General features: G+C 44.2%; 9 protein-coding genes across 9 annotated transcripts; 3 read left to right on the top strand and 6 right to left on the bottom strand.

Moving 5' to 3' along the window:
- Positions 1-479: 479 nt before the first annotated feature.
- On the top strand, positions 480-2,111 carry KD926_005935 (uncharacterized protein; the record flags this gene model as incomplete). The annotated part of the gene is made up of 4 exons (XM_053099005.1): positions 480-595; positions 696-1,051; positions 1,187-1,257; positions 1,566-2,111. The coding sequence occupies 4 exons, from the start codon at positions 480-482 to the stop codon at positions 2,109-2,111; spliced, it is 1,089 nt and encodes a 362-aa protein (XP_052960971.1).
- A 27-nt stretch (positions 2,112-2,138) lies between these two features.
- KD926_005934 (cytochrome P450) lies at positions 2,139-4,006 on the bottom strand (the record flags this gene model as incomplete). Its single annotated transcript, XM_053098994.1, has 6 exons — positions 2,139-2,566; positions 2,631-3,224; positions 3,292-3,360; positions 3,429-3,531; positions 3,596-3,684; positions 3,730-4,006. 6 exons carry the CDS (start codon positions 4,004-4,006, stop codon positions 2,139-2,141), a joined length of 1,560 nt encoding a protein of 519 aa, XP_052960970.1.
- Positions 4,007-5,329: 1,323 nt separating this feature from the next.
- On the top strand, positions 5,330-6,832 carry KD926_005933 (pyridoxal phosphate-dependent decarboxylase family protein; the record flags this gene model as incomplete). Its single annotated transcript, XM_053098982.1, has 1 exon — positions 5,330-6,832. The coding sequence occupies one exon, from the start codon at positions 5,330-5,332 to the stop codon at positions 6,830-6,832; it is 1,503 nt and encodes a 500-aa protein (XP_052960969.1).
- A 1,072-nt stretch (positions 6,833-7,904) lies between these two features.
- Positions 7,905-9,236, bottom strand: KD926_005932 (FluG family protein; the record flags this gene model as incomplete). The annotated part of the gene is made up of 1 exon (XM_053098971.1): positions 7,905-9,236. The coding sequence occupies one exon, from the start codon at positions 9,234-9,236 to the stop codon at positions 7,905-7,907; it is 1,332 nt and encodes a 443-aa protein (XP_052960968.1).
- Positions 9,237-9,812: 576 nt separating this feature from the next.
- Positions 9,813-11,087, top strand: KD926_005931 (aromatic prenyltransferase; the record flags this gene model as incomplete). The annotated part of the gene is made up of 2 exons (XM_053098960.1): positions 9,813-10,915; positions 10,970-11,087. 2 exons carry the CDS (start codon positions 9,813-9,815, stop codon positions 11,085-11,087), a joined length of 1,221 nt encoding a protein of 406 aa, XP_052960967.1.
- Positions 11,088-11,543: 456 nt separating this feature from the next.
- On the bottom strand, positions 11,544-12,344 carry KD926_005930 (uncharacterized protein; the record flags this gene model as incomplete). The annotated part of the gene is made up of 1 exon (XM_053098949.1): positions 11,544-12,344. The coding sequence occupies one exon, from the start codon at positions 12,342-12,344 to the stop codon at positions 11,544-11,546; it is 801 nt and encodes a 266-aa protein (XP_052960966.1).
- Positions 12,345-13,147: 803 nt separating this feature from the next.
- On the bottom strand, positions 13,148-13,702 carry KD926_005929 (RTA1 domain-containing protein; the record flags this gene model as incomplete). Its single annotated transcript, XM_053098938.1, has 1 exon — positions 13,148-13,702. The coding sequence occupies one exon, from the start codon at positions 13,700-13,702 to the stop codon at positions 13,148-13,150; it is 555 nt and encodes a 184-aa protein (XP_052960965.1).
- A 1,476-nt stretch (positions 13,703-15,178) lies between these two features.
- Positions 15,179-15,977, bottom strand: KD926_005928 (putative beta-glucosidase; the record flags this gene model as incomplete). The annotated part of the gene is made up of 2 exons (XM_053098927.1): positions 15,179-15,658; positions 15,705-15,977. 2 exons carry the CDS (start codon positions 15,975-15,977, stop codon positions 15,179-15,181), a joined length of 753 nt encoding a protein of 250 aa, XP_052960964.1.
- An 86-nt stretch (positions 15,978-16,063) lies between these two features.
- KD926_005927 (beta-glucosidase) lies at positions 16,064-17,057 on the bottom strand (the record flags this gene model as incomplete). Its single annotated transcript, XM_053098916.1, has 3 exons — positions 16,064-16,529; positions 16,591-16,918; positions 16,979-17,057. 3 exons carry the CDS (start codon positions 17,055-17,057, stop codon positions 16,064-16,066), a joined length of 873 nt encoding a protein of 290 aa, XP_052960963.1.
- Between the last annotated feature and the right edge of the window lie 9,034 nt (positions 17,058-26,091).

The following is a 26,091-nucleotide window of genomic DNA, read 5'->3' as shown; positions in this document are numbered from 1 at the left end:
TAGTCAATATTAATCAACTACTATTACATCTTTTCAGATTCCAAATCTTTCTGACAATGTTGTTGACAAACGATTTATTTCCTTGATTTATCTATACTCCGCAATTGGCCATGTCGTTACAGGCAGGGGCTGCATGAGCTTTAGGTCTTTGGATTTCAATAAGGGGAGGGTTCCACACCAACATGCGCATTTAAATTCAATGACCGAATGCTTTTATCCTTATTTTATGCCCGAGTTAGAAGTTCGTACAGATAATGAGGCTCCGGTCTTTCTTGATATTTTTAAATGTGGAGCTTGGTCAAGGGATAAAACGGGACTTAGTTGTTTTCACTAAGAACCCCTTGCTTGGCTTTCTACAACAAGTAATGCGATTGGAACGCTCGCATGTTTGTTTCAGATACTTTATAACAGCCATCCATGTATTCCATGGAGCCTTCTGGTCAAGATAACTAGTAGGTGTGGTTCAATCCTCCACCACAATGTCACCAACATCACCAACATCAGACACCAGTGCTGAATATGATACAGAACATGTTAGTGACTGGAACTGGGATGGTGACTCCAGGAACTCCCAGAACTGTTTACAGCGCGAAAGGTGTCTATCTTGACGCTGGTGACATATGCCACGCTAAATGAGTACGCCCAATATCCCATTTCTAGTTGCTGACTCTAACGCAATGTACTTCCTGGAATAGTTCGATTGCATCAACGATCTTCAGCGCAGCAGTCTCTCACATACTTCAAGACTTTAACCTTTCCAGCGCCTCCCTCTCATCTTTTCTGATCTCCGTTCATGTCACTGGCTTCACAATCGGACCCTTGCTATGTCCGGTGAGCGAGGTATACGGACGAAGCCCCCTGATGCACGTCCCCAACGTCTTGTTTGTCCTGTCCTCGGTTATATGCGCCCTCAGTCCTAATGTCGGGGTGCTCATCGCCGGGCGCATCCTCACGGGTATGGCGGGATGTGTGCCGGCTGTTTTAGGTGGTAGATATATCACGGACCTGATGCCTGTTGAACAGCGAGGCATGGCGCTGAGTATCTGGGGATGTGGGTCTTGGCTTGTAAGGTTTCGTCGATTGAAAGGTGTGAAACTTAGAAATGATAACAGTACGACAGGGATTCATTATCGGTCATGATCTTGCTGGCCTTAATTGTCTTCTTTCCTAATCCTTCTGCGTGTAGGGCCGATTGCGGGCGACTATTTCGCCGAGAAGGCAGGCTGGAGATTGACCTTTTGCCTCGAGGCGATCGTGGTAAGTTGATAGAAGCCCGTGCTTTAATGTATCTTGTGAATTTCCTTCTGATTTCCCGTATGTGTAGACAGGATTGACAGCTGTTGCAGCGCTATTCATCTTGAAAGAGACGTACGGACCTGTGATACTCAAAAAATATAGGCGATTGCGACCAAAACCAGAATAAGAGCAGCCTCTTATTGAAAGCAATTGCTCGCCCCCTCCGAATGCTCACTCGCTCACCCATCGTGCTACTCTCAACATTCTACGTATCTACGGCTTTCGTGTACATGTAATTCATCCTCACTATCTTTCCCAACTTCTTCGAGGATGGCTATGGCTTCAGCGAAGGCCAAGTAGGCCTCGCATACATCGGTCCCTGGATTGGGTTCCTCTTCGGCCAGTGCATCTTCGGCCTGTTCATCGACCGACACTTCAAGAAACAGGCCCTTGTCCATGGATCCAACATTCCAGAAACTCGATTGAACATTCTTTCCCCCGGTAACATCCTCATCGCTGCCGGTCTGTTCTGGTACGGCTGGTCGGCCGAAGGGCACACGCATTGGGTCCTCCCGCTAGCTGGAACCGCCGTAGTTAACATGGGGATCTTTTTTGTGTGTATTGCGATACAGAGTTATTTGACGGGTTCTTTTGAGGAGTTCGCGGCGAGCACTCTCGCGGCAACTACTATTGTTCGGTCTATACTTGGGGCGGTCTTGCCGCTTTCTGCACCGGCGCTGTACGAGCGGTTAGGACAGGGAAGGGGGAATAGTCTGTTGGGGTTTACAGTGCTTGTTTTTGTACCCGCTACGGTCGTGTTCATGAGGTTTGGCGAGAGGATGAGATTGGATGCAAGATTTCATATTCAATCATAAATACAATACACTCTGGTTATTCGCCTTTCACAAATGAATTTCTTCTTCCCGTCGCCTAAGGTTGATCCTGATGTTTGAGTTCGCTAACATGTTATGCCCACGCATCGCTATGCGACCTTCTGGCGGTAATATCACATCAAAGTCATACTTCAATAGAATATGGCATAGTGCTATCTTGCCTAGGGTGGCAGCGTAGTGCCTTCCAGGACACGCCTGTTTCCCGTGCCCGAAGCCCATATGATCAGGACTCGTTGAAGTGAATAGGTAAGGACTATACGTGGAATCCTTCTCGCTCTTGCGTAGATTGGCAAATCGGTATCCGTCGTATTTTTCTCCATCCGTCCAGACTGAGGAGTCCATCATATGGCAGGCCGAGACCATCAGTGCAGTTCCCTTCGGTATAATTAATCCATCGGGTAGGACTACTTTCTCTTTTGCGAGACGCAACATGTTGACTATAGCACCGCAATGAATTAATGAGATTAGTTTGTTTGTGTTTCGCATTGTTGGATCACTTACCATAGGCGAGTGGTGCGATCCTTTGGCTTTCCTTCATTGCACTGTCCAGAAGGCGTAGATTTTGAATAGAAGATTTGGTCAATCCCTCCTTTCCAACGACTTCAATGATTTCATTTCGAATGTCATCTACCAAGGTTGCATTGTCGGAGAGGTCACAGAGAACCTTTACGAGTAGGTCCGCCGACGTATCAAGTGAAGCAAACCCAAGCGTAATCAGCAATGTAGCAAAGTTATATGCGCGGCCTTTGCTCGCATTTTTGAGCCAGCTAATCGCATTTGCATCTGGGTCATCATTGTGATTGAGTGAAACAGGTCGTTTTTCTTCGTCAAACAGAGGCTGCAGATATTCCGTGGCTTCTTTCAGCTGTGCTCGAACTGTTCTATAGTTCGGAATAGACCAGGCAGCAAGACTTCTCAAGGGTCTGGGCCAGCGGCGCAAAATATGGGCGGTGATGAATGATTCTTCCAACAGGTCGTACATAAGCTGTAACCAGGCTGGATTCCGACACAAGTCGACATTACCAAGATAGGCTCGAGACACCATTTGTGCCACAATTTGACTTGCTGTATTTTTCAAGTTGACTTGGTGCCACTCTGCTTCAAAGTTAAAACACTTCTACCGGTAGTGTTCAAGGATTGGGGCATTTGAAGAATTTCATACCTGATTCTTTACTCCAGATACGATCCATAGCCCTAGCAGCTTCTTCGGTAAGTGGGCTGACGAGTTTGGCTTTAGATTCAGAATTGTTAATCAAATGCTAGTAATGCAACTTTTTCCGTGACATTATTTCGACTTACGAGTCTGACGTGTTATTTTCGTCTTCGTAGTTGTCTGGATAATCTTTGATTCCAAGGCTATGTTGGAGAGTGGCTCAAACCCCGGTATTCCTGTAAGGAAGTCCTACGAGTATGCATAATAGGCTAGTATCTTACACTCAGTGGCTCATTGAAACCAAAATACTCACACTACCTAGAAACTGACCCAGATCAAGTCTGTCATCATTTCGAATCATGTCGGCATATTTGGGGCTTAGAATCAAGCGGAAACCGGTATCTGTGCACAAGTAAAACGCGTCTCCACCCTATTGTAGGCCGTTACTCTCAAGTTCAGGCATCAATGCTAGCATCGATTGGGTGAACACAGCAATACGCACCTTTTTCAAACCAGATCTGATGAGACTCTCTGGATCGGCAATGTACCGTTTTTTGGCTTTGTCATAGCCGAACTCGAACCATTTGCGGTCATTGAAAACTGGCAAACCAGATGGATTTAGTTTTCTCGATCTAGCCTGAACCAAGATAAAGATTATACCAACCACCACGACAAGAACATTTGCAGTGGCAGAGTCAAGGGGAAACCAGTCTTTTGTGACCATATTGTGTTCGTAAGATCCGACTTTTGAAGCCGAAGCAAATACCTAGTGGACGGAACGTCGAATCGCAGGCTTCTGGAACCACTGAGATTTTATGCTAGAACTGGGTCCATACAACTTGCTAATCACTTCATAGATTCCGCCGATCTCTCGAACAACCTAGGCATGTGGATCCCATTTTGAACTATTGCATAGACATGCATATGCCCATGCGACCATCGGTCAATTGATCGCCGGGATGCCACTTGTCTTACGCCAAATCACATGGCGGTGTAGACCTATCTTCAGTGCTATTTCCAGCAGCTTCACGGAGTACATAGCGTGGAATAAATTTAGGGAAGCGCTAAACTAGTTAGTTAGTTAACTAGTTATTATATTCCTTGGTTGAATAATCGCTTCTCGGTAGACCCACATATTTCTGCCACACGCTACAGACTGTTGGAACATCGGGCGACACGCTTAATAGCTGCACGGAAAGGACAATTGTCTTGACGAGAGCTTTTTTGAATTCTTCATAGTCAAGGTGTAGCCGTGATGCCGAGTGAAATCGTTAATAATATGATTAATATCCATAGTTTCTTGCTCTGAGACAAATCGGCGGTCAGTTGGCGGTAGGGAAAGCGTATTTGGTTCGTAGGATTCGATTGGCTCCTCGGGTATGATGAGAAAATCGAGTTGTGGGTCAAACTCTATATCAAGTAGAGCGTCTTCATCAAATTCGGACCCTAGGAGGTCAAAAAACGCGTTTTCTGACCCCATAGTGGCGAGTATGGTGGTTGTATCTCACATTGAAATATGTATATAACGTGAGATAAAAGTAGTGAGGTCACATTGGATTATGCCAAATAGTAAGATGATGGCGACATGGCGCTTCACCGTTATTGTAGATGATCTTCATTTTTCCTCTATACACTTCACAGTTTTTGTAGACGGGTGGAAAAATAGGACGATCTTATGTTTTGTAGAAGCGTGCGTATTTTGAGCAGACCCTTGCTTCATACGTATCGCAGGAAAGTTATGGCATTTTGAAGACAAAGGGAGATTATGATTTTCGACAATATTCAATCTCGCCATCACGTGGTTGGAGGTTCGGCTTAATTCATTCTTATTTGCGGTGTAGTCCGTACTGCATTTTGTTTGTTCATCCTTTAACAAACCCTTTGAGAGTCATTTGAATCATCACAGCTTGTACACATCCAGCCCGACCTCATTTCCTCTTTCAAGTTCCTTGGCAATTATATATTTTTCGTGATTTGTTTCTCAAATGGTTCCGATATGGGTTCAATTGGACCAGAAGAAAACTCAGATGACCAACTATCTAAGACTATGTTGGAAGCAGAGTCTTTCTTAACTCGACTTCTTACAATCAATCCCCCAGATCCATCTGACCCCATTGTTCGAAAGCTGGATCCTCAGGAGATACAAAGGTGGCAACATGATGTTATGCCTGGCGATCATCCTCAGGATCTTTCATCCGTTCTTCAAGAAGCGTTGGCAGTTTTCGACAACCGCATGCGCCTGACTCACCCACATTGCTTCTCCTACATACCAGCTTGTCCAAGCCCGGTTGCCCGTCTGGGTGATCTCCTCACTTCCCTCTACAACGTAAATACCGTGAGTTGGGACGTGAGCTCTGGTCCGAGCGTGGTCGAAAAGGCGATGATAAACTGGCTGGGCGCGCAGCTCGGACTGCCGGACACGGTTGGAGGCTGCTTTGTCTCTGGTGGCTCGATGGCCAACATGACAGCCATAGTTGCAGCCCGGGATGAGATTCTCCATTCCACGCAGCGATCAAATGCGGTCATCTACGTTTCCGACCAGACACATATCTCTATTCTCAAGGCGCTACATATCATCGGCTTCATGACGGATCAGGTCCACAAGATACCCACCGACGATAATTTCCGCATGGACGTAGACATACTGCGACGCGCGATTTCTACAGACCGCCAGTCCGGTCGAGTACCTTTTCTTCTTGTTGCCAATTGTGGGAGCACCAATACAGGCAGCATCGACCTTCTCCATGCACTGGCTGATGTCGCGCGAGATGAAGGCCTCTGGCTACATGTCGACGGCGCATACGGAGCTTCTATTGCGCTCTCAAACAAACATCACCACCTCGTGGATGGGATCGGTCGCGCGGATAGTGTTTCTTGGGATGGACATAAGTGGCTCTTTCAGACGTATGGCTGTGGGATCGTATTCACGCGTCAAGTTGGCTCTCTCCGACGCAGCTTCGCCGTGGATGCCGAGTACATCAGCAGTACGTTGGCACCCCAGGGTACCACCAACTTCTACAATCTCGGACCAGAGCTCAGTCGCCCAGCGCGGGCCATGTCTCTTTGGCTCACGGTCAAAGCCCTTGGTCGTCAACACATGGGTGAAATGATCGACAAAGGTTTCTTTCTTGCCTATACCGCAGACTATAACATCCGTCAGTACAAGAACTGGATTATTGCGGCTCCGACGGTTGCTAGCACTGTGGTTTTTCGGTACGCACCTCTCGGGTTTGATGAAATTGCACTGGACACATTGAATAAAGCTATTTCCCAGCGACTTTTGGCGGAGAATATTGCTGCTATACTAACCACGCAAATCCGCGGACGAACTACCCTTCGCATGTGTACGATGAACCCACTCGTGAAGCCGGAAACTATCGCGGATGTGATACGTCGAGTTGACCAACTGGCTCAATCCGAGGCTTCCGAGCGTCGGAAAATATATCCGACAATGGCTAAGATGCAGTATACCCCCTGCCAACAATGCCCTGGTGTTGATCTTTCGGAAGGTACTCGTCAAATTCACCCCGTTGCACCTTTGAAATTTTGAGTGAAAAATAGCTATGGCACTTCGGATCAACCCCTGCCTTCTCATACTGTCTATTACATTGGTACTTGTGTGGGGTGAAAGGCGAGCGAACTCTTTTCAAGGATATCTGTTAGATGTTGGTTTCGGAGTTAAGGTCCATGAAGAATAACCTGTTTTTTAAAACTACTTTGAGATCGGGCCCAATAGATTCCCGAGCCGCCAGAGAATGGCAACATTCTACTCCGTACACAGGGCATTTCGATCAGAATACCCGTATCTAAGCAGCTCACCAACAGTTTTGAAAGTGACCTGTCATCTCGTCAATGCCCTTTCTATTTTTTCTTCCCGACGTCCCCTGGATGATCGGCGCATTCTGTCTTGCATCAGCCGGGCGTCCTTCAACACCCTACATAATATGACGCATTCCCAATTAACTGTTTACCAGCGCGTGTAGGGGTTGCGGTTTTTCAGCTGAGCGTGTCATCCGAAAGGGATGTTGGAATTTTGGATTCTACTTCTAGATATGATACAAGTCATATACAGATTGGACGCGTCTTCTAATAGGAAGATCATTAGCACTACTCCGGAGTAAAGGGTGGCGGTCAGGCGTCACGACCAAATCATGCCAATCCCTTGCTGAAAGAAAAAGCCAGCGGGTTCTCTTAGAATGATACCACGTGTAGCGAATTCAAACTCTGGCGCTGTCTTGAGATTTTCTATCGGAAAGCCGATCCTCAACACCCTTGCATATACCATCTTGTTGACGCGCGGTTTTTACACTAGCACAGCCCTTCGCTAAAGGGGATTGACTATTTGTAGTGCAATGGTAAACTTCAATCCACCCTGGGCTACATGGACTGAGATCATATATACTCTCATACCGTCTCTCAAGGCCTGTATACGAATTTTCTCTATTGTTAGATGGTTCCTCGCGCGTATCATCTGCCTGGATTGGACATATTGAGTTCCATTAATATGACTCGTTTCAATTCAGATAAGCGAAGTGTCCTATATCTTGTTTTCCTGCCATTAATGTCCTGATTATTCAACAGTAGACCTTAACTAGTCCCGTCTTGCCCGTCACTGATTAAATTCAAAATCTCGAAATGAACCACGCACGTTTCTCTTCGGAAGTCATCTGCTGCACAACCTTTAACTCGCATCTCTTGACCGTAAGATACGTCGACACAATAGCATCACCCAGGATGGTCTTGAGGTCTTCGTTTGCCTCCAAGCTCTCGATACTCCCCATCAACCCAGAAGGCATCTTATTCTTGATGCCCAGAGCAGCCAGTTCCTCGTCCGACATTTTATTTGGCTCAGTAGGACAAGGGCCTGCTCTCAGAACGGAGCCTTTAAGTAAACCATCTAGTCCCGCCGCAAGCAATGCACAAAGTGCCAAGTAAGAATTGGCCAGCCCGTCCATCATCTTCACTTCAAAACGGTTGCTAGAAATTCGCCGCAAGATCGTCTCTCGGTTTTCCCATCCCCAACACACATAGTCACCCCCACTCCCGATGCCTCCAACCACCCGCTCGTAGCTGACTTCCTGGGGAAGTGCAAAGGCAGAAATGGAAGTGAAATTATCCAGGATTCCAGCGAAGAAAGACTCTATCGTTGATAACTCGGCTGACTCGGAATTAAGCGATATGTGAACATGGGCTCCAGTCCCCGGCTGTTCAGGCGATAAGCGCGGATAAAGCGTCGCTCTATATCCGTGCTTGTTGGCAATTTTCATGATAACCTGCCGCGCAAAAACCAGCGTGTCTATCGCTTTGAGAGGCGAGTCCGGCGGAAGGACAAATTCCCATTGTCCAGGGGCCAATTCCGCATGGAACTGCTCCACCATGATTCCCATGCTTTTCAGGGCCATGACCGCCTCCTCTAGAAGACCTAAGAGAGTTTCATCTTCCTCAGTCATGCTGCACCATCCATGATTCATATTCACGGTTTCGTACTCGACTTCTCCGTTTGGAAGTGTTCGTTGCTTTAGGAGAGAGAACTCCAGCTCGAATCCGACCAGGACCCAGCAGTTTGACTTCTGCTCGATCAGCCGTGCCAGTAACTCCAACTTGGAGCGTGCGCATTCTCCTAGGGGTACTCGGTCCTCATCGGTCCACGAGGCCATGACAATTGCCTTGTTTGAATCCAAGTATGGTGAAAACGATCTCGCATCAGGCCGTAGATAGAATGACCCTGTCAAAGTTCCACCATCCGCCACATTATCGCGAGGGAGAACGTGAAGGATGACTTTTGGAATCGAAATTCCTTGGTTATCCTCCAGCAATCGCTTGAATACATCTATCGGAACTATGCGGACATGGTTTGTGCCAATGTATGTTGTGAAGAATACCCAAACGAAGTCAACGCCTTGGCTTTTGGTGTGAAACTGCTGCCACGAAGTCAAATCTATCGATTTCGTCATTTTTAATCCGATCACTGCACAAATTGACAGTCAATGTCTGAAAGGCTGGGGTTGCTGCGGGCGAGTCGTTCAACAAAAGACACACACTATCAAGTGCGCATGTGTAATTATAACTATTTATGACCCCCCACTTTTTGATCACTCGATGATCTCCAATCTGACTAGTATACATGCAAGGCGTATATGTCCAAAGACGGCCTGCTAGTATACGTCTGTGCGTAATTTTATCTATCAGAACGTTTCAACATACTAGTTCTGTGGGAATCGACGTCACCCAATCAGATCGGTATTTCTTTTTCTTTTTCCTGGGGCCACGCAGTGCCACGTATGTGGAAGTTAATATTTTCTTCCTCCTTGCTTTTTTGCCCGCTATACATATCCCTTGCTGCATCTTTCCCGCGCCTACCCAGCTCTTTACTCTCCTTCAATAAGTCCTTTCTTTGCAGTATCTAGGAGCAATTTATGAGCGTTCGGTGTCTCCTGAGGCATCTTGAATAGGTATTTTCTTTCTCGTTCATCTGATTTACTTCGTAATCTATCTGACCGTTAGAGCGTTTAGTGAACAGTGGCGACAATATGACTGTGTCGAACACAAATACTCTCCAGTTCGAGTTCATGGACAAGGAGACAAGCTGCCCGGTTGACAGCCAAAGAGAATGGTGGAAGAAGACCGGACCCCTACTGGCCCGTTTGATGAGTTCAGCTGGCTACACGAACGAATCCCAAAGGCAGTATCTAAAGTTCTTCTACACATCTGTCGTCCCGTATCTAGGGCCATACCCCCAAACATTCCCCAGCGCCATGACACACAACGAACTCCCACTAGAGTTAAGCGTCAACTTTCAGCAGCTAGGCGGTGCCAAACCAGTGATTCGAGTAGCGGTAGAACCTCTAACCTCCATTTCGGGAACGAGTGAAGACCCATATAATCTGAGTCCGATTCGTGAGTTTCTCGCTCGTTTAGAAGAGCTCAATCCTGCGGGGTATGACAGTCGTCTCTTCGAGCACTTTTATCCCATGCATACCTTGGACGAAAGAGAGTGCCAATTACTGCAAGCTCGGAGTGAGGCAATCCGTGAGCTTTCTCAGGTGTCTTTTGGGTTTGATTTTAAACCGGATGGCATCTCCATTAAGGGATACACGTTCCCGGGCTTGAAGTGCCATGCAGCAGGCACGGACCTATGCTCTTTGGTCATTGGATCTGTTCAAGAGTATATGGGAGACTCCGACCGGCACGATGCCCTATGCTTGATCAAAGAGTATATCGACACCACTGAGGCAAGGGCCAACTTCGGATTCGTCTACTCCCAAGACTGTGTCACTCCGGAAAAGTCCCGGCACAAGCTGTACGGCCGTACTAGGGACATTTCCTGGGAGAAGGTACGTGAGATCTGGACACTAGGAGGGCGGGTTAATTCGCCCGAGTCGGGTAGAGGTCTTGAATATCTGCACGGACTGTGGAAGGTACTGCAGATTGGCGAGAATCCCCATCCACTTGGCTGTCATTTGGTGTGGAATTACGAAACGAAGGCCGGTCTTGCGGCGCCGGCAACAAAGATTTATTTCCCCGTTTACGGCATGAATGACCAGGGCAACGTACGTGCGATCGCCCGGTATTTCAAGCACATCGGGCTTGATGGTCATGGGGAATCTTATGAGGAAATTGTGCAGGATTTATTGTAAGCTTATCATTCAAGTCTTCTACTAGAGAGTCAGAGAACTAACTGATTTAGCCCCGGATTCGATCTGCAGCATACAAGTCGCCTAATTTGCTGGGTATCATTTGCCTATACGCAGAAGACAGGGGTTTATCTGAGCGTTTACTATCACTCTTCACTCGAGTACTCTTAGTTTGGGAAGAGGGCCGAGGTGAAAGGTTTGAGGTGATCTAGCACAAGAAGGATTTATGAAGCTTTCTCGAGGCCTCCGTTCCAGATATCAGTCGTATGGGAGAAATGAAAGAAAGTGTTCCTAAGAATAGAGCAGCACAAGCAGCACAGACCACTGCACAGTTTTTTTTTTTTTTTTTTTTTTTTTGCCTTTGCGGGTGCCAAGAACTGAAGAGAATTTTGAATACGCTAAATATTGAAGCAATGTCGACACGGGAACAGCAACAAACACTCTTTCAAGGATTTCTATGATACTCTTACAGTGCTAATGGTTTATTGACGATGTGGTGTGCTTAGTTTTAAACCATTTCCTGCTTACCAAACCAATGTACGACAGGTGTTATCTTCATAACCAAACTGTTAAATGGTTAAATACTTTCATTCTTTGAAAACGGTCTATTCGTAGACTCAAACGTTTTCACAAGGAGGCCTGAACAGATTCGTTCGGCCAGCGCCACCAACTTTCCCATTCAGGACCTAAATATTCCCTGATGGAGGTAATGATATAAGCCCCACTATCGCCGAATATCCACATATCCCGGTGAAGGTGTAACAGTACACCGAAGTAAGCGAGGATAGAAAGTGCTTCGGGCCTGCGCTCTTCCAGCAGGTCAATATATGCTGGAGGAATGATAACAGGCCATGAAATGATTGGCCCGACCGCAGCAAACTTTAATGGATGCTGGTGGCTTCCATCGAAAGCACATTGGAGACACTTGATTGTCTCTGTGTATGCATTTCGCATCGACGTGTTTATTGAATCAGAAGATTCCACGAGGGACATAAGATCGGAACATTCATTACCGGATACACCCTCGTCGGTCCGTAGCGCATTGTCCTCAGCCTCAAGTAAGGTCTTAAGTGGTGATTTCAATAATAGAGGCCAGCATTGACCTGTCACTGCGCGAACTCCACGATGCAGCCTTAAAGACTGGACAAAATCTTCGAGAAACGCTTCAAAATCCCCCTTTCGGAAGAGGAGCTTTTCGCTGAGCGCATGAAGGCCCATGAGGGAGGAGAAGAGAAACATGGGGAGACAGGTTTCGGGGGTGAGATCCATATTGGTGTCGTTGAAGGCTGTCAGAGCGTGAGTCTGAAGCTCGGCTGCATGCTGTCGGTAGAACCTCTGTTGAACAGGGCGGACAATACTTAAGTGTAGAGCAGCAAATCCCAGGATTTCATTCATGAGAAAGGGGGCAGCCAGCACGCATTTCATCATCTCAAGAGAGGAGTAGCCTGAACATAGGTGACTATCCAGGCAGACAAACGTTAAGGTATGGCTGACGAAATGGTGGAATAGCTCTAGATGCAGCTTATTCAGTGGCGCACTGTCACCAGACTCCGAGCCAGACCTAGTAGGACTGGCTGGGGAAGCAATCAATTGCTGGGAACTTTCGACTGCCGGCCTAGGCTTCGGTCTTTTTGGCAGTGACGCTGGAACAAAAACGCGCGCCTCGGAGACAAGATTCTGATATGAACAGTGTCGGACTGAGACATTACAATTGACACATTCTGGGCGGCGCTCGTCACACTAGCTGCCAATTAACCCCGTTTCAGTCCTCCAGGGGTGGAGGAGGCCTACCTTGATATGGCGACGTTTGCACTCAGTGCAACCATTTCTAGACTTCTTGTGTGACTTCCTTGGACGGTGGCCCATTTTTTCCTATCTTCATCAGAGGAAGGTGTTTGAAGCCCGGCGACGAAGGTGGAGAAGACATCGTATCCGTGCCGTGGCAAAGGAGGCGAAACCTTGCGGAGGCTGGCCGTCTGACTCAGCCGAACATTATCTCACCAACTAGTTATATGGATCTAGTCAATTAACCTCACCGGAATCCATGGATACCCTGAACCAAATTCATAATATGCCAGCACCTTGTTATTAGAGCCTTGCACGGTGTATTGCTTCATCTACCATGTCATTCCACACTGGAATCTTTAATATCTCCCCCATAAATTGCCAAGATTTACATACTTGCAGCCAATCCCGCCGATTCACAATATTTACATGTCTCCCAAACCAACTTATTCCGGATCCTCCAGCGTCTTCCCAATCAGAACTTTCCCGGGGTGACAAAAGTGAAAGATAGCCTGCACAAAGAACATCGGAATGGCGTCCAAGATATAAGCATAAACCTCATGTGTGTACACGGATCCATCAGTACCCTCAGCATACTCAACAACCCGAAAGACACACCGCTCAATCACCAAAGCTGAGACAAGGAAGAGGATATGAAGGAGTCTCCGCCACTGACCGCCGCCGGACCAGCCATATCCACACTTCCGTAAGCGGACCTGGAAGCTACCAGAGACATATAAAAAGAACCCGAAGAAGATAAGCTGCACAAACAGACCGACGAGAAGAATTTTTTGCCCAAGGTTGCGCGTGCTGTTGATGGTCTGCATACCACCGCCTGCAAGTTGCAAGAGGAAAGCAGTTACATCCCCACTAACGAAGACTTTGGTCACATTCTGCGGCCCGATAGTTGATAGATGGGGCTTGCCGATGTACGTTATGATTCGGCCGTAGGTCATGTAGATTGTTGCGGCGTAGAGGGATGGCGGGAGGATAATGAACATTGACTGGCAAACGTAGGCAACGAGACTGTCAGGCTTGCGGGTCGATATCAGTCGGAATATGTAGCCCAGTGTCATCACTAAGAAGACGATCCGTTAACTCTACCGTGTGAACACTCAGATGCACTCTGGCACACGAAAAAGATACTTACTATATGAACCGACGAGAAAGGCTGTGAAAAACCATGCCCTGATCCTCATCATTTGAACCGTATGGATTATAGCGCTTCCTCCGAATAATAACATTGCCAGAATCGCTCCGACGCTGCTTGGTTCATAGGGATAGTAGCCCGGTTCACCCATAGTAAAAAATGTCTTCTGGGTTGATGGGCAGCGAAGAGGGGTATGAGAGAAATGTTTCAAGGACAGCCAAGAATGGGTCCGTTAGAAAGACAAATAAAGCCTGCATTGTTGTGACTCTTGTATTGCTACACCATCAATTATACTCCAGGAATCAAATCTGAGTATTAGGGTGTGCTGAAATCAGAGGACTCGAGACCTCAGCATCAACTATCCGCGGAACGAACGGCTCGTCATTGGATCGGACACTTGCCGAACACGCGTATTTAGCGATCTCTGATTTGTTAACGAGTTGAGAATTCAGGAAGTGGATACTAGATACGCTTGAAGTGGATCCCTACCTGGATCCACCAGCGGAGATCGAAATTCGTCAACATTCTAGAACACATGTTTGAAAAATTCAAGAAAGCTATTATGATGATCATCAGATCATGTATCAAGGAAGGTTCAAGCTATAATTCTATTGAAAAGAGCGACATGTTAAATCTAGGTAACTATACAACTACCGCTATACAGGTGTAGATAAGGGAGAGATGTGTCAAAGATCAGCACAAACTCTCCAGCAAGCCACGCGCGTAAATACTCACACAAGCTGGACAAAAGAGAACGAACACAGATCGCGAGAGCCAAATCCAACACTAATATTGAATTTACCTCCTGGTATCCTCCAATTCTATGCAGTGGTATCCCAGTAGCTAAGGTTGCGACGCTGAAGAGAAAATTGGACCTTACTGTATTCGCCGGCCGGTATAGTCACTTTCTCGAATCCGCGAAGCACCCGAACCGGAGTCCCTAGGGGCATATGGTCGGGGTAGGAAATATATAGCTGAACCACCGTAGCACGGTCAGGTTACCAGTTTTCCTTACGGTCGTGGTGGCTTGAAGCAGCTCAGACCAAAGATCTAGGGGGCCACCGGCGTGCTCGGTCTTATTGATTGTGGAACGGACTGAAAAAGCACTGACTTGTTTCTTCTGTCGAGCACCTTGGGTACATTCGATATCAAGAGTTGGTGCTAGATCAAATGTCGTATAAGTGAGGCCATAACCGAACTCCCATAGAGGAGTAATGTCTTCTTTGTCGAAATGTCGATAGTCAATCATCAAGTCTTCTGTGAAGTTGAGCTGCCATTCATTGGAGTCAATGGCTGCAGGGCCGGTGAGGTTCAAGATAGGAGCGTTTTAGTCAGAATCCCGTCTGGCAATGGCATAGGGGAGCTTTCCGGAAGGATTAACATCACCCCACAAGATGTCCACGATGGAATTTCCCGATTCCTGTCCGGGATAATGGGCAGCGAGGATGGCTGTGATATTCTCATCGTCTACCCAGGGCATTGAGTTTACACCGCCAGCATGTGTGATCACGACAGTTCGTCCGGAGCAGATTGACGCAACCTTTTTGACGACCATGGTCGAGTTCCAATCTGCTTCCAGGGTCGTCCGGTCCTTTCCTTCGCTGACCCAGCCCTTGAGGAACACCAGGTAAATATCAGGCCAAGGGTAGATGCTCCTGAATTCTCCGTCTGTAATCATATCATTGTCTGTCAGGTAGACCACTCGAGAACCATCTGTCTTCGCCCGGGCCTTGATGGCTTCAAGTGGTGATACGATATAAGGATTGCGGCCACTGCCTGAGCCTCCACCGACTGTGGGCGTTCCAGTCTTCATGCCGATGTTGTTGTTTGGGTAAAGGAGTCCTGACTCAAACATCTGGGGCATCGTTACCAAACACTCCGATGACCTTGCCAGATTTGATCGGTAAACTATAGTTCAGGTTTTTGAGCAGTACAATGCCGGCAGAACCCATTTCCCGAATGAGGGCAGAATGATTTCCACGAACATCGCGACCCGCTGGTGAACCACTGCTGGGTGATAAAATGCCGTAAGTTGCTTCTGTCACGGCATAAGAAGATGCGTCAATTTCAGGATAATCCACATCCTGATGGAAATAGTAGTATGGTGTCAGAACCCGTTGGATCATTTCATTCAGACGTTCAAATACTGTGCCATTCAGAGCCCCCGCTACCAGACTTGGGCCAAAGTATGAATGTGTGAAGTCTGTCTCACTCAGGAAGTGAAGCCGGGCATATTCAGATCAAGGCCTGCATTGATGTCCTTGGCGCCGGAATGTGTTGAAAACCAATCTGACATCATATATCCTTTAAACCCCAACTCGTCTCTTAGGATCTGGTTGAGAATAGGTTCATTCGCGCAGGAATATGTCATGTTGACTCGGTTGTAGCTGCACATGAATGATGAAACGCCAGCTTTGACTGCGTCTGCAAATGGCCAAAGATAGAGTTCATGAAGAGTGCGGTCATCAATATTCGCAGAAGCGGCAGCAACATCCACACCATCAACCTGAGAATTGGTTCGATGAGTCTCTTGTTCATTTCCAATAAAGTGCTTGGCACAGGCCTGCACACCGACAGCTTGAGCACTGCGGATGGTTGCCTGCATGGCAACACCAGAGAGGTAAGTATCGGGGGAAAACCCCTCCCACGAGCTGCGTCCTAAAGGGCCTGTCGAAGGACTGAACAAAATCATCAAGTAAGCTCAGGAACAAATTCTGTTGAAGAACATAAAAGCCTTACCCCAGCATAACATTGGCGCTTTTGTCACGGAACTTGGCCCCCATGGCAGCTCCTCGCCGCGCAATCAGTTCTCTGTCCCATGTCGCCGCGACAGTCAGCCCTAACGGAAATACACTTGCCATATCTGCAAGATGCAGACCCTGTGGGCCATCAGACAAACGGAGACCACCGAAGTCGACTCGATCAATGGGCGCAAGATTTCCAATGCAGTTTCCATTGGCTGTTCCGGTGACCAGGGAAGCCTTCTCGGTCAGGTTCAACTTGCTGATAAGATTCATGGCTTTGGCGGCTGCAGCCTCCCAGTTCTCTTGATCAATCGCATCGTGCGCTACATTGCATGGTTAGCATTGCCAAGTGGCGGTTAGTCAATGAGAGGTAACTGGCGAACCTGTTTCAACGGAGATCTCTCGAGATAATGCCCCGGCGACGACAATAGCCGTCACAATCCCGGGTTTATATAGGAGCATGTTTGGTTTCTCGCACTTCACTTTTTTTGCAGGGGGAAAGAAGACAAGAACGAGAAGAAATCCCCTCTGAAGGTACTTTCCAGGTTATATAACCCTAAGAGCAGTATACCGAGATAGGGGCATACTGAGGCGACTGGCTTACTTGTCGATATCACAACACGGGTACGAGTAACTGTCGTATTGACTTGAAGGGCCAGCTGCCCGTGGATCAACCTCGGAATGCATATCCCTAGTTCCGTGTTCTTGATGTCAATCATTTGATGAAGACATGATTCTTTGTCACGATCAGGTTTGACTGTAGTTTATTGTCTCATTCTGGAGCGAATGTGAATTTTGGCGAAACGGATTCCATAGCAGGGAGAACAACGAAGGGCCATTCAGGTATAATTATGGATCGAACATTGGTAAACCCAATACAATTGTGACACCTACGTTGATTGACGCTACCTACTCCTACTACTATACATAATTAACCGCTATAACAGGCAAAAAAAGAAAAAAGTAGACACAAACATACAACAGCAGGGATTCGCTGGTGGTCACCCACCCAACTACTAACCTGCCGGCGTGTGGCTTAAGTACGGCTGAGCGGACGGGAAGCCCTGTTCTCCACACCCTGTGGTCGTATGTGTTTGTCAAGGGAAATATAAGGTATTATAGACACTGCATTTCTCTCATGTCCTAGTAAGCAGAAGGTAGTTGTTGTTGTTGGTTCCCACCAAGACACGGGGATGGTTGATTCTTAGCATAAGCGCCTTGCCAAAACCACACAGTATTCGGGGAAAAACACTCAATACAAACTCTGTTATATTTATCTTCTTTGCCGAAAAGATTTGTAAATCATTCCGAATGATATTGTGAATTCCCGTCCTGGGCATGTCTAAACTGTTGATACATACTTCGCATTGGTCGAAGATAAGAGAAGTACATACAAAACTAGGCTGCGGCATATCGTACGATACCGATAATAGGTCGTTATCGACTATCGATCGTATATATCCGCAGATTATCGGCATGAGCATAAACCTCGCTAATTTAACCTGTTCTAGCCGATCAGGTGACAGTTGTGCTGCTGATAAAACCGGATTCTATACCTGAAATCTGAATGGTATAGTTATAACGAGCGTACTCGTTGTCTTGCTTGATAGTGTTTGTGAAATATTACAAATTGAGATTGTACTCATTATTAGATGACCTCAAAAGCTTTGTATATATATTTTTTTTTATTCAACTGTACGTAGCGGTTGTTACGGGCTTGGCAGTGAGTAGGTACGCTTCTACCCGCCAAGGCCGTTTTAGAAGGTCGTTACCGACTGAGCTACTAAAAAGACCAGAATACCAAGTCAACGACTTGGTACGCGCATCGCTCTATATAGTGGTTCTTGGTCAGTTCGTCACAGTGGTAAGGAAGCAATTTAGAATTATCAAATTATTGATGATATTCAGAAAGAAATATATATTTGACACAGAGTAAAGTAAGTATTTTCTATTAATGTGGACCAGATTATTTATCTTTTATATTCATTTAGTTTCAGGTGTATGAATACACTTTGACATAGTTGTATATCTAGTGTTGTATAGGCTGCGTCACTATCCGCATTATCGTACGATAGTTATCGATCGATCGTATCCAACTGCCGATAATGATAGCTTTTCATTATCGATTATCCGCAGCGGATACGATATGATAATTTTTTTGGCCTCTGCGGGTATCGTACGATATCCGTCAGATAATAAACATTATCAACAGGCCAAGACTCGTGATCTCGTGGAGCCTGGGAATTGCTAAGGACACCCCAACTTTTTACTAACGGCACCCCATCTGATTATCTAATATCAGTTATTATGTAATCTCGCATTTTCCAGAGTACACAGGTCAGGTGCCGCTTCAAATTAGTGGCAAGCCGGCCCCACCGGCCTTGGCACTAGTAGCGCGGTACCTCACCATTTAAATACAGTACTACATACCCCGAAATTCAATGTCAGTTTTTACCTTCTAAAAAATTTCTTGCTGCCGAGCGTTCGACTCCAATTCATTTCGAAACTACTTATTAATCAGTTATTAAGTACTCAAACTAGCCAAATTATAATGGATTCCGAGGCTTTTCCCTTCAACTTTGAAATTGATGATGTGTTTTCTCATGTTAATAATATTGAGGTAATTAACCTGACCAAATTGTTAAGTATTTACTAACTAGTTCTAATGTACTTAGCAATTAACTGCTTTAATTTAACTGACGGATGCAAAATTAAATCCTCTTTAAACTCTTTTTATTGAGTATACAGATGATCTGCCAGAGTATCCAAGAACCGATCCAAACGGATATACTTATATTGTATCTCTTGGTGGCCGATTGCAAGAAGCAGAACATATAATACAAAATGTAAGTACTTGTTAACTGATTATCAACTGATTGTTAACTGATTGTTAACTGGTTATCAGATACAATACTCCCGATCAAGTATCCGTGGTGCAAGGTCAAGTGTTAAATCATTATTTCTTAATTGTTCTGTAAAAAAATGGATGTAGAAGTGTTCCGGGACTTTAATATGTAAATATTTGAAGCTGAATCTTCGGACATTGCATCATACCCATTTAGATAAGACAATGTGGGCAGAAATACAGAATATACGTCAGAATATTGATCTTATTGAAAATGACATTCGGAAACGAAATACATATAGGTAAGTGCTTCTTAACCAGTTATTAACCACTTACTAAGTATTTGAAATTATAGTCTTTACCGATCAAAGAAGACATTCTTTCGGCAAGGACGTACTTGTCTGGAAACATTACCTACATGCACGCCGAAGTTTAGGCGTCATTTATATCCTGTAAGTAATTGATAAGTACTTTATAGATATTTACTAACTGCTCTAAAGGATGTAAATGGTGACTACCATCCATACATTAGATGTTTAAATGCATCGCCAAGTTTTTTACAAAAGCATTATTTTGCCTCAGTAAAAGGGCATGCCTCTATGGATCTTGAGTTTCTGGAAAAATTATTTAATGAATCAATCCTACCGTCACAGGAAGAATGTGGTGTGATTGAACCTCCGATATCACGACGCAAGTATTGTGGTAAGTACTTAATAAGTACTTAATAAGTAGTCACTAAGTACTTAAAACCATCCAGATTTTGATCACATTCAGGGCCCGGGTAGGCTGGAACATACTAAGTGCAATGTTACCTTTACTGCACTTGTACCAGTTGATGTTCAAAACTGTCCTTTCATTGTTTTTATATCTTATGGGATCCATCAGCATCCTCCTCCTCCTCCACATAAACCGCCGGAGTTAATATTGAAAGGAATTAAACAGGTTATTAGGCAGATGAGAAATCCTAGCCTAACTTTAGGTATGTAAAGTACTTTACAAGCAGTTTGTGACGGTCTACAAAGGAGCCTAGTAAGAGACTAGTTTGTTTATGACTCGTAGTCAAGGAATTTTCCCATAGGGAGGAAAAGGCTATCTAGGAGAGAGAATCCAGGGACTCTATATACTGCCTGGAGCTTGCCTCAGGCAGGAATGCCTGCAGGATCCCTAGGAATGTTCCTGGATGCCTGCCGCAGAGGATCCCTTGATCCTCCGGGACGTTCTCCCCAAGCCCCCTGGCTTCAGGAGGTAACACAGTTACTAACCATTTTAAGGCTATTTATTAACTGGTTACTAGCTCAATTCTTGCGAAGTCCAGAGCTGGAGGCTTTCTGCCAGCAATATAATACATCAACACCGGCTGAAATTTATGCTTCATTATCGAACACTGATCGGATCTCCGCAGTTATTCAAAAACAGCGACTTCTTTCTTATCCAGCTGGTCAAAATTTCAATGGGGTAATATATTTATACAATACCAATCTATTTGTTAAGACAAGTACTCTCTAACTGCTTAATAGATGCTTATTAACTGCCTATAGGAATACATTCAAGAGAAACACTATGGTCCTGATGGAACCATGATTCTATGTGGCTTTAAGGAACAGATCAAGCTTCTCAATACATTGACTTCTTTTGAGGTTGATATATCTTATAAACGCATTCAACAGAAAGAAATAAATGAGATTGTATTTGCAACCTACCTACTAGCGCATAGTAAGAGTAAATACTCATTAAGCAGTTACTAAGTACTTATTAACTACTAAAAGTTATTACACTCCTACGGGTCTTTACCGATCGGGAAACCACAGAAGGCTATTACCTTTTATTTAAAAGAGTTTTTACTCTTATTCAAAAAGTTACCGGCCAAGCTGTTGAGTTTAATTCTATCCATTCTAACGGCATCTACGGGATTGTAGTAGATATGGATACAAAACAATATACCGGTATTTAATCACTTATTAAGTACTTAGGAACTACTTACTAACTATTTAGGACTTGGTCAATACCTCCATGAAATCGACCCTCTGCATCGACCAGTACTGTGGCAGTTACAGAGAATTATTATCTTCTGTCGAGTTCATTTCTTTCGTACAATTACAGAAGCAGTTGGGAGTGCAAATAAAGGTTCTAATGTATAGAATCGGATGGCCGGCTTAATTGATTGCCAGTCAGAAAATAACTATGATCAGCTCTGTAACTTATTGATTGGTAAGTACTTATCAAGTATTTAATATATGATTGTTAACTGATTAATAGCTGCTTAGAGCATAAGAATGAAAAGGTTCAAGCATAAGCGACCCATAAGAAGTCTTCAGTTATCAAAACTGGGCTTAATAAAAATTGCTCAAATATTCCTGTCTATGTCTATGATTCTATTCGGAATTATACTAATGCAGCTGAACAGTCTCATCATAAGACTAATGCAGCGGGAAGGCAGCTGACCTTGACAGCAGTAATTAAAAAGTAAATACTTAGTAACTGATTATCAATTGACTACCTAGTATTTACTAAAGGTTTACTTTTAGCTCTGCAAAGCTGGACAAACAAGATATTCTTCAGTATATAAATCGTACTGATTTTAATATTCATCATTCATATCGAACGGCAAATATGAAGACCAATTATTTGAGACATATAACTCGGGAGGGTAAGTATATATATATAATTTATAATTACTTACTAACTACTATTCAATTTTTAAGTATTACGGAAATGCCGCCGTTTACCATTATCATTTTCTTCTAATTCTCAGTCTGAATTTATTCTAAGATCTCAGTCACAACCTCGGGGTCGAGGTAGTAACCGGTATTCCTATCTTTAATTACTTAATGAGCAGCTGCTAACCACTTAGTAAGTAGTTCAGCATCCTTTACTCGAAGCCTTCGACGAGTTTCTTCGCAGAATCTTTTAGACATTGAGTAACAGCGTCAAACATTAGAGCTCCAGGAACGTCAGTTCTAACTAAAGGAGAGAGAAGAGAATTTACGAGTAAAACAGCTTCAAAATGAGGAAAAAGAACTAGAACTTATGGAAAGACGGGCAAGGTTACAGAATCTACTTATTGAGTAGCAAGAAAACAGTTATTAATCGGTTGTTAAGTACTTTGAGAGATATTAAGATTGTTCTGTATTGAAAAGCCCAGATGCCGTGTAATTAAAAACATACACGGTAAGGGGCACATGCCGCCAAATGGACATCACATGACCAGCTTGGCGGCACCCGACCTTTTCCAAGGGGCGGCTGACCTGTAACCTGCATTTTCCATAAATTACTATAGCAACTCCATACACTCAATTATTATTTTTATCATTCGATATTTCCCACTCGGTTTTGAAAATCAAGTTATTGATCAAACAATCTATATACTTGACTACCTATCCATTCACTCTTCTACTCACTTTCTACTATGGCAACCCCATTTGATCAAGCCTATGATTCCCTCGAGGAAATGCTTTCAGCTCTCCGCAACTATGCAATTTCTCAAGGCTATGCTATCACCACGATTAGATCAAACCCAGGTAGAAATATCTGTATTGGCTGTGATCGTGGTGGTCAGTATACTGATCGGATTAATGCATCGGATGGGACAAAATGCCGAAAGACTAATACTAAACGAATTGGATGTGCTTTTCGCTTATATGCTAGTAAATCAAGTGCTAAAAATTCAGATAGAAAATGGCACGTAAAAGTGAGCAACCCTGACCATAATCATGAGCTTGAAGATAATATGATCGCACATCCAGTAGCACGAACGATCAGTCAGGAACAACGGGCTACAATTTATCGTCTTCTTGATAAAAATATCCCTCCATGACAGATTATCAGCGTGGTTAAAAAGAGTGATCCTACTCTGTTAATTGTACCAAAGGATTTATATAACCTCAGACAGGCCCTTTTACGGGAACGCCTTGCTGGTCGTACGCCAATTCAATATCTTCTAGATCAACTACTTACTTACCAGTGGAAGTTTACATTTAAACAAGATATAGAGGGACGTATCACATTTTTTATGTTTGCCTACCCTGAATCAATTCGTTACGCTAATCAGTATAATAAAGTGTTTATTTTAGATTGCACATATAAGACAAATCGCTATGAAATGCCATTACTCCATATTATAGGCGTTTCACCATCAAATACAGCGTTCAGTATTGCATTCTGCTTTATGCAAAATGAACAGGAGGAATCATATAAATGGGCATTAAAAACCTTTTTTTCATGGTTTGAACCCCTAAAATTCCAACCTCCGGTTCTCTGTACTGACCGGGATCTTGCTCTATTAAGTGCGTTTCATAAAGATTATCCAGACTACCCTCATTTACTCTGCTTATGGCATATTAATAAAAACATTGCTGCAAAAGTGAAAGAGTGCTTTACTACTGATCAAACATGGAATGAATTTCTCTTAGGCTGGCAGAACCTTGTTAATTCGCCAACAGAAGATAAATATAAAGCAAGACTACAAGATTTTAACAAGAAATATCAATCAGTATCCCCCTACGCCTTACGATATATCAAAGAAACATGGCTAATCTATAAAGAAAAAGTGATCCGCTGTTAGACAAATCAGCACTTCCATATTGGAAATTCAGCAACTTCACGAGTCGAAGGCTCTCACGCATTTATCAAGAAGTATATTCAAGCTTCAACAGGTAATATCCTAACTGTTTGAAGCCGAATTAGTTATGCATTAAATTGTCAGATTGACACACTAATACGTGAGGTTAAAGAGGATCAATTATAACAGCTGATTTTCTGTCAGTCCTTCTTATATTCAGATATTAATAGGAAAACCTTACGTTATTCACTTAATCTTATTCATGATCAAGTGGATATTGCTAAAAGAGCTACGTCCCTTGCCCCTCTATCGGAATGTACTAATAGTTTTACTAGGACAAGAGGCCTTCCATGTGCCCACCGAATCGCACGGTTATTAGAGATGAAGCAGCCTATTCCATTAACGGATATTCATCCGTTTTGGAGGCAAAATATAGCACCAGATGATCAATCTGAATACCTGCCATTACTCGAACCGCGACTGCCTATACCAAAGGCAAAAAGATCAGACAAAAAGGGTGGAAATTCGGATAGATTAGGTGTTGGAAAGGGGACTTCAATTGCAGCTGTAACAGGCAAAAAAAAAGCGCTTTCTAAGTGCTCGAATTGCGGGGAAATTGGGCATACAATCAGGTCATGTAAAGTATAATACATTCAACTAATCTGCATGCCAACTCGAGGCATCTTAATCATATAAAAGTTGATCAAAATATCAATTCTATTACGAGGGTGTGCAGTTGTGGTGAGATTACATAATAACTGATATTAGATAATCAGATGGGGTGCCGTTAGTAAAAAGTTGGGGTGTCCTTAGCAATTCCCGTGGAGCCTGCGTAGATTATGTAATTTTTGTGGTATTTTTTGTGTATCTGCATGGTATAATATTGGATCATGAAAGTTTCGTATTGTCTAGTAATTTGTATGCAGAATCGAGGCTCAATGAAGGTCTGATCCTCTTGATTTAGAGGATCGAAACGAAGCTATTTAACATGCAATATGACTACGTGGCTTCTTTGAAATCGGCTTATCTTGAAGCCATGAAATGCCGTCAGAGTTGATCTAGACGGAAGCGGCAAGGTGTTGAATCCTGGCGGTAAAATTGCCCCATATTCGCTGACATATAACATGATCGAAAAATCGAGGACTTTGAGTGCAATTTCGTTATTTAATACTTAGCAACGCCTACACTCTTTGATATTAATGTGAAGGTACCCTGAGGGGCTCTGAATTCATCTAATTTACATAATTTTGACTATTTACATCAGATTTTTTTTCTATCTCAAAGCTATCCGGCATCTTTGGCCTCTTCCGAATCCTCCCTGATCGCTAAACCAAGTCCGCTCGATTAAGTTTTCTAACACGATTTGCTCAACATTTCTGTATGTACATCTAATATATAATGTAAATCTCTAATAAGCTTAAGCTCTAGTGATTTTTTTGCGCCTATTTTGATTCTATTTCAGCCTGTATTTACTGTAAAAAAACAACGATCAATGTTTGCGAACAGGTATACTACATTGACCAAGCATTTATCGCGTTGGGGTGTCCTGCATCATGCCTGGTCTATGCCGATTCTCTGTTTAGACCACTCGCAAGTCCGAGGGTAATGACAGGAACGATATCAGCGAGTATATCACTAGAGACTATAAAAAGACTAGAACCATATTTATACGATAAAAGTAATAAGGAGACTCTGAATATTTTGAAATCTAGCACCTCCTGCTGTAAATACTGTCAAACTAACTATGCTAGATATCATAATACATCACTATCTATATATCTCACTCAATTGTTGCCAAATCAGAAGATTTGCGTCAAATATTATAATAAAGAGAGGAATACAATCGAATCCTCTTACTAATCTTGAACTCTGCTTGACTAACATTCACAAAGATACCGGAATATAGAATAGAAGCGAGGTGAACAGCTGGTGTGTGAATACTGACGAGGGATAAACATAGCCGATCGAAGCATTGCATGACGCGGGCCGTCCTCAAACCAAGGAATCTGGAAAGAAACTCTTCGCTGGCAGCGCCATTATGATTGTAACAAATGACATCCTGAGTGACAAACGTTTGGTCAACGATGAGGCGC

This window comes from Aspergillus affinis (genome assembly GCF_023601865.1).
Source record: "Aspergillus affinis strain CMG 70 chromosome Unknown NODE_2_length_704391_cov_89_054091, whole genome shotgun sequence".
NCBI lineage: Eukaryota > Fungi > Ascomycota > Eurotiomycetes > Eurotiales > Aspergillaceae > Aspergillus > Aspergillus affinis.
The sequence above is the reverse complement of the archived record's forward strand: the minus strand, read 5'-3'. Positions and strand labels throughout refer to the sequence as shown.